The 7,812-nt window shown below is 44.1% G+C and overlaps 1 protein-coding gene across 1 annotated transcript; it reads right to left on the bottom strand.

Annotated features, from left to right (window-relative positions):
* Positions 1–6,302: 6,302 nt before the first annotated feature.
* Positions 6,303–7,224, bottom strand: LOC112949169 (olfactory receptor 2AT4; the record flags this gene model as incomplete). Its single annotated transcript, XM_026041548.1, is given in 2 exon segments — positions 6,303–6,585; positions 6,587–7,224. Coding segments are annotated over 2 exon segments (921 nt in total), but the record flags the coding sequence as incomplete, so codon positions are not given.
* Positions 7,225–7,812: the final 588 nt, after the last annotated feature.

Genomic DNA, 7,812 nt, shown 5'->3' with positions numbered 1-7,812 from the left:
GGCTACCTAATTTATAATACATAAGAGTGAAACTTAGGTCAGCCTACATTAAGCTTACCAGAGATGCTAAGGGAAGGATTAAAAAGAAATGGCTGTGATGAGAGCTGACTCTTGCCAGGGCTACATCACACTGCACATAGGTACCCAGAGGGCAGAAAAATAGAGCAAAAATTATCTCTGACCCACAGGCGATGAACTGGGTTCATCCACACTTCTAATTATTCAGCTTTACAGGTCTGATTAGCTCGCGTGTTGCTCCAGGAATGCAAAGGGGAGACCTGGCAAACCGGTGGATCGCAGGCCAAGGACTCGCGTGGTCTTTCCCAGATGCTGCTGTAAGTTTATCCTCAGGTTCCTGCCTCAGCAGCGACCTTGCTGAGCGTTACTAGCTTGACTTCCATTTGATTTAGGCAGCTAAGCTTAAGGCTGTGGACAGTGCTGTGGTCGAAAGCAAATGCTTCGCCAARGGAAACGCCTCTGGGCTAGGACGAAAGAGGATAATTTGCGTTTTAATCAAAAAGCAGATTGCAGAAAAACAAAGCAAAGACATTTCTCAGGCAAAGGACACAGCCAAGAAATTTGAAATATTTCTGGATGGTTACAGGATTCAGGCTGGACCGGGAAACCCTATTTCTATCTATCTATCCATTAAGTGCACACAGGTTGGGAAGACCAAAGAGCTTTGATTCAAGTTCGACAGGGAACCCCTATTTCTGTCTACTCACTAAGTGCACACAGGTTGGGAAGACCAAAAAGCTCTGTGGGAATAACCAGACAAGCTGTGCACAGTAAATCTGAGGACCAAAAGACACACAAAGTGATGGACAGGCTGCATTTTGCTCTTAAAACCTCTGTGAATTACGATTCAGGTCATCTTGTAGAGCAGTAAGTCCTGGCGTGGACATCAGCTGGCTCCCAATCCATATCAATAGATGCTGCTCATTTTTCTTACCCTAAAGACTACTATAAAGATGTGTGAGACCAAAGAGAGGTCTTGCCAGGACTCTCATGCTGCCCCCTCCTTTGTAATAGCAAAAACCCCTGGATGTCACCACCCTGATGTGACAGATAACGAAGCAAAGCAAGGGTGATGGATGGGAAGGACCTCCAGCTCCTGTCATGGTTCACAGCTGTGCAGATGTCCTCAGAAGAAGYGTTGACGAAAGCCATTGCAGAGGAAAGCTGCAGTAAAGCGTGACTCCGAAGTGGCTTCCCAGATGCTGCCTGGACTCCCTGGAGTTTGTGCCATAAGGTTTTTCTTCTTCTGCGTGTGAAGGAAAAGAGCCTTTTCTCCCTCAATTGTTTTCAGACCTTCTCGGCGTGACAAATATGCCGCCAATGTCATGTAGCCTTCTGGAAGGGAAGAAATGAAGTCAAATGTAAGTAGAAAAACACAGACAAAAAAGCAAGGGAAAGGCCAAAGATGAATGTCACCAAGTGCCACAGACCAATGTCACCAAGTGCTACAGATTCAATGTCACCAAGTGCTACAGGACTGCAGGAAAAAGGCAGCTCCACCACCAGGGAAATGATGAGTTCCACATCCAGAGACTTCCACCATCACCTTTCCCATGGAGACCCTCATTAAGTGGGTGAAAATACTGATGTTGAGATCATTTGCTTGCTTTGACACTTCCATTTTCTGATCTTTTTCCCCTATTCACATTAAAAAAAAAAATCAGAGTCGTGGTCTTCCTGTAAGACCTCTCTCAAGAAAGAGTGATCTGAACTGCTGGGATATCTTAGTTTAGAAAATTTACAGTTTGGATGAAAAAATAAGGCTTTTTACAATGTTATTCAGGCTGAAATACAAATTGGGCATTTAAGCTAGAAAGGATTGGAAGGGTTATAATCATTAATAGACTCAAGGCGCAAATACACTTAGCTCTGTCTGAAAAACTGACGCTCAGAATCTGCAGGCTTCTTCTGCTAGATGTGATTCTTACATATTTTTTATTCCATCTTAAACTCCAATGAAGATTTGGAGCAGAACTACAGATTATGTGGATGTGATGTCTTGTAACACAAAGTGGCACATTCCCTCTAGATATTATTATAGTGCTATCAGTGCAGATAATAAATAATATTAACTGGAAATGGTTTCTGTGTGTTAGGGAGAATAACTCTGCTGTCGAAGGTAAGGAATGAGGGAAGTGGAGAGGGTTTTAGTATCCTGGGATTGTAGCTATTTTCTGTAATATTATTTTGATAATATCTCTTGAATGCAGATGTTGCATCCAAGGAATGGCCAAAGCCAACCGAATTCATTGCTTCCTTCTTCAGCCAGCATCAGGTCTTACACTAAACTAAACCAAACTAAACTAGACTAAAATCCAGCTAAGCCATGTGAATGAGCTGCTCCCATTAAAGAAGGTGAAAATTCCCTTTAAAAGCTACCTAAAATTATGATGTTGTTACTTGGTGCAGAACTAGGACTCCTTGTCATGGCAGGCTCAGCTGCTTCCTCAGGAGAGCCCAGAAAGTCCCATGTGCTCAGTGACAAAGCAGTGACAAAGCAGTGCAACTTGCAGAGGACAGAGGTCCAAATACCAGCTTTATATTAAAATAATCTTGAAAATAAGGCGTGCATGCTGGAGCGATGCTCATTTCCAACTATGATTCACAGCTCTGTGACATTTCCCGTGAATCCCATCACACTCTTTTGACAGCTGGTGGCCTCCTGTCCCCTGGTGATGGGAAGACCTGAAAGCTGGTCCCTTCTCCAAGCTGAATTACTGCTTTTTCTCATGACTAATCAATGCAATATAGTCCTCAGAGCACATCACCGCACGACCTGTTCATACTAATGAGGCCATGCTCGCTTTTTCTCTCAATTGCAATGAATTTTGATCAACTTTCTGGTCCCTTGACCCAAAGCAGCACATAATAGAGTGGCTGGGATGCTGTGAAGCAAGAGGAGACATGGACCAGGCTCCTGGTAGGTGGAGGAGGGAGTTGGATCTGGGCCAACCTCACGTCTCTCCTGACCAGAGGGACTTAAGGAYAAGACTTCCAGAGGGATTTCCAAGCTGTGGATCTCAGGAGAAGAAGGTATCCAAGCCCTAAGGATTGGGGATACCCTCTGGGCTAAGCACCACTGTTGTGCCTGTCTCCTTGCACCTSTGGGTGCTGCCTGCTTTCCATCTGCTGGGACACCTGAAACAATCCATGCAAACAACTTATATCACATTCACCATAACTAAAATTAATCTATCAAGAGCTCTTCTCTAGGAAATACTTCTGAAAAACTACTTGACAACTTGACTGAAACCATCCTTCTATGTCTATCAGGAAGGGAACGTTTAAAGCATTAGCAATAATCTGCTTTTGATGACAGTACAACAAATATAGGATTATTATATCAAGGTTTTTTTTGATCACCCTTCAAGGAGAGTGTTAAAATATGAAGAGTGTTTAGAAAACCACTACAAGAAAGGTTAAAAGTTGGGAATAGAGGCGTTACAGCAGGAATCTCTGGGCACCCATTTCACTTAGCTCATCAAAGAAGATTAAGGGAGAGTTTGATCATCTTATATGTAGATTTACATGAGGAGCAGAGATCTGGTGTCGGACAAAAAAAAGAACAAAATCTTCTGACAGCAAACTAGAAATGAATAACATCAAAGTGGAAATAAGGCTTAGTTTTTTACCACTGAAATAAAAAAATAAGAACATTTTACTGAAGGTTGTGAAGGGTTCTTTGCCACTATACACGTTTAATTAAGAGGAGATTTCAATCTAAAAGGCCAGTTTCAATCTAAAAGTTCTAKCACAAGTGATGCAGAGGAGGCAGAAATACATTTGGATGAATTTGGTGTTTTGTTTTGTGGAGCGTCAGAAAAGATGACCCCCCAAGCCCCTTCTCGGGAGCCACTCCAGGATCCTTTTCCTTCCCAGGACCAAATCCAGGTTTTTTTCCCTACCTGGGCCCCACTCCAGTTTCTTGCCTTTCTTTGCCCTCCTCGCATTGCCCACTGCAGGACCAGGTCTTCCACCAGCATCACGTTCAACCTCGCATTTGGCTTCTTCACATTGACAAGTGGCATCTCCTCATCCATCATCTTCAGCTTCGTTATCAACCTCCTCTGTCCAGCCTCCCCCAGCACCAATCTCATCTGAGCTTCACTACTCAGGACATGACCCCTGCATCCACCACAGCCAGGACCTTCTCTCATTGATGCTGCTGGACCCTCCCATCAACCTGCTTTCCCAGTCTGAGCCCCTCTTCCCTGTCCTTCTTTCCCAGACAAGCAGCCCAAGTCCTCCTGATCTGTACTTGTYCTCTGGATTTTCAGAGCAAGACTCTCCACCCAACGTGGTCATCCATCATCAGCCCTGAGCAGAGCTTCCATTCTGAGCCACTCTTGCCTTCAAGTCACCACCACGCCAAGCGTGCGCAATGGGGAAGCTAATGTATTTTCCTGGGAAATTAAGGCCACATCCTGCATGACTGGGACCAAGGGAAAATCGATTTTCAGTGATCCATGGAGCTCCCTCTCTAACACAGCCTAATCTTGCAAGTCCATAAAACTCATTAGCTTGTCCCATAAAAGCTCTTGAACTTATGTTCCTAAGTAGGTCTAGAAGATCCTTGGTGGAGATAAAGAACTTCCATCTTTCTGTGAAAATCTGTGTATCCTTCATGTCAGGAACTGATGATCAGCTCCCAGTTTGCAGAGCACACCCCTGCTCTGTATTTCACCTTCCATGTCAGTGGATTCTGTGCAACAACAACGTGCTGAAGCGTTGCCACTTGCCCCACGGAAGGAGGAGATGGGCAACCCAGGAGCAGACACACCAACACCTTTGGCAACCCTAACTCATGCTTCCACTCTCATTCTCGTAACAGAGAAACTGCTCTGCACATTTGGGTCTCTATTTTAACCATTTTTAGAATAACCTCTTGCTCCAAAAGTGCTCCATTTTTCAGATTAACCCTTTCGTAATTCTCCTGGAAGGGCTACAGATCTTTGACTTAATGTCCAATTTTTGTGTACATTTTCAATGACAGCACAGACCAGCAGCACCTGAGGCTAAACTCTATGTTTGTAGAAGCCAACCTGGCGGGGTCTTCTCTTGTCTGATGACAACCCACCTCGCTGGACATGCTCTGCTCAGATGCACGCCAAGAAGTGATAAAGCTCCATCAAAAGAGGGGGAAAGATCTAAAGATTTTTTTTTTATTGATAGCGGGCACTCATTTGGTCTTATGTTGGTTCTCGAAGCAATGGACATGCTCTAGGTTGCGTCAGTCATCAGGAGTTTGAATAGTCTCTTCTCCAGCTCCATCCTTCACAGGAGCTTGCCTGAGCAAAGCCCTGGTCCTTCCTCCTCCACCATCTGCATCTGGCCTGGCTTGAGGGGTAGATAAGGAGTGGAAAATGGGCTGATTTATTGAAAATGAAGAGTGAGCTCCTGCAGGAAGAGTGATAGCTCAACTCTGCACAACTTCAGCTGACCCTTTTAATGTATTTTGAAAGGGTCCATCAAAGATAGACATTGTAGAAGAGAGGTATTTTTTGGTATGTTACAAAAACAGAACTGCTGAAAACAATTAGAGATGCTCATTTATACCACAATATCTGCCTGCTCTGAAAAAAAAAAAGTGAATGAAGTGAGCCCCAGGTAAATATTCATACTTTTTGATGCCTGATAGAATCTCTGCCTCTTCTAGTTCATTGTGTTTTATTGACTCTTTTCATTGGCTCTCTTCATTAGCCCTCGTTATACGGGAATCCCTGAATCAGACTATATGATAAAAGAGGAAATTGGTAGTGCTATATTGCACGCAGAAAGCATTTCATCAAACTCTGTTGCCAATTAAATTTGTCTTTTYTTTTCCCATAGTTCTGAAGTCTTAGAAAGTAATATTGTAGACTATTTTCTCACCCAGAAATAACAATCTACGCAGAAAAATAACTGCTACCGTGTCTGAAATTTTAAATTGAGAGAGTAAATRATGAATCTTCTGTTTCGTAACGTGGAGTGTAATGTACTATCATTCTCGTGTAGTTTTGTTCAGTGCATTCACAGCTTTATTTAGTGTGTCAGTGATTTAGTCGCAGAAGACTATAAACTACTGTAGAAAATTACAATTTTTTTWATGCAAGTACACTAAAAACTTCCTAGAAACAGGATGAAATGCATTAATGAAGGATATACCAGAGATGACAAGACCCAAACTAGACTCCAAAGGCAAAGGTGTCTTGATTAAACAAAGGACCAATTTTGCATCAGTCTTTATATTGCTGTTGATTTTACCCAGGTAAGTGATTTTTTTTAGGAAGCAGAGAAATTCTCCAAAAAAATAGCTTTTTAACTGCAGATTTCACTTCCTTATTTCTCAAAGTGTAGACGATCGGGTTTAACAGGGGGGTTAAAATGGAGAATACAACATTGCTCATTACGTGGATGTCAACGGGAATATCTGCTCTAYAAGAGACATATGCAACGGCAATGGAAGAATAATAGGTGCCGACCACAATCAAGTGCGAAGTGCAAGTTGAAAAAGCCTTAGCACGTCCCTCTTTGGAGCTGATCTTCTGTATGGAGGCGATGATGCAGATGTAGGAGAGGGTGACGAGCAGGAATGATGGATACAGTCATGGCAATGGAGAAGCCCAAGAAGGTCTGGAAATGGGCGCTGAAATCCGAACACGCCGCTTGCACCACCGCGAGGTGGTCACAAAAGCAGTGGTAAACGATGGTTGTTGCACCGTAGGACAACCGAGAGGTCTGCACGATGGCAGGCACGGGGACGAGCAGTGCCATCAGCCAGGCGCTCGTGGCCAGCTGGATGTTCACTCTTCTCGTCATTTTGGCCGGGTAGTGCAGTGGGTTGCAGATTGCTTCGTAGCGATCATAGGCCATGACAACCAGAAGCAGCGCCTCGGTGACTGTGAGCCCGTGAAAACTGTACATCTGCAGGAAGCAGCCCTGAAACGAGATGGTTTTYGCATTGGCCAGGAACATGGCCAACATTTTGGGGATGGTGGTGGTTGTGAAGAGCACGTCTAGCACGGAGAGGTTTATCAGGAAGAAGTACATGGGCTTGTGGAGCTTTGGGTCAAGCAGGACTACAGTGATGATAAGGACATTACCARCCAGGATGAGCAGGTAGAATAACAAGAACACAATGAAGAGGGTCATCTGGAAATCCTGCAAAGCTGGAAAGCCGACCAGGAAGAAGTGTTTAGTGGAAGCATTGCTGCTGCAGCTCTCCATGGCTGGTGGAAACACCTGCAGGGAAAAACAGAGTGAGGAGACAGCCCTGGCCTGTGCACAGGAGTTTGTGGGGTCAGGAGCTTCTCCAAGGACCTGATGGAGGAGCCAAGTGTTTTGCAGTGCACTTAATTCCACCACTCTGGGTCACATGCATGTGAAGTCTCAAATCTGTGGTTTAAGTTCTCTGCTGATAATGTGGTTCTGGGTGATGTTTCCCACGTTTAGAAGTTGCCAAAAAGGAAACAAGGGTCACAAAAACTCATCTGACTTTTCTTTTGCAGCAGTGGTAGCAGTCATGAGAACAAGACTCCCTGATCCACTGGAGGACTCTCCAGTCCCATGAACAAGGCATGCATACCATGGCTTTGTTGGGAGGTTTGATGAACACCTTGGCTCCAATGGGTTGGAGAAGATTCACCTACCCTGACTTTGGGCACTCTTTATGCAGAGACCTCCAGGTCCACTGGGTTCCCATTCTGGGAAAAGGAGCATTTTCCGGGTGTAGCTCCTTGAATCCATTCTTCACCTGAGCAGTTGCCTGCTTTATTTTATTTTATTTTATTTTATTTTATTTTATTTTATTTTATT

This window comes from Nothoprocta perdicaria, unplaced genomic scaffold (assembly GCF_003342845.1).
Source record: "Nothoprocta perdicaria isolate Ctin4 unplaced genomic scaffold, notPer1 scaffold_288, whole genome shotgun sequence".
Taxonomy (NCBI): domain Eukaryota; kingdom Metazoa; phylum Chordata; class Aves; order Tinamiformes; family Tinamidae; genus Nothoprocta; species Nothoprocta perdicaria.
The sequence above is the reverse complement of the archived record's forward strand: the minus strand, read 5'-3'. Positions and strand labels throughout refer to the sequence as shown.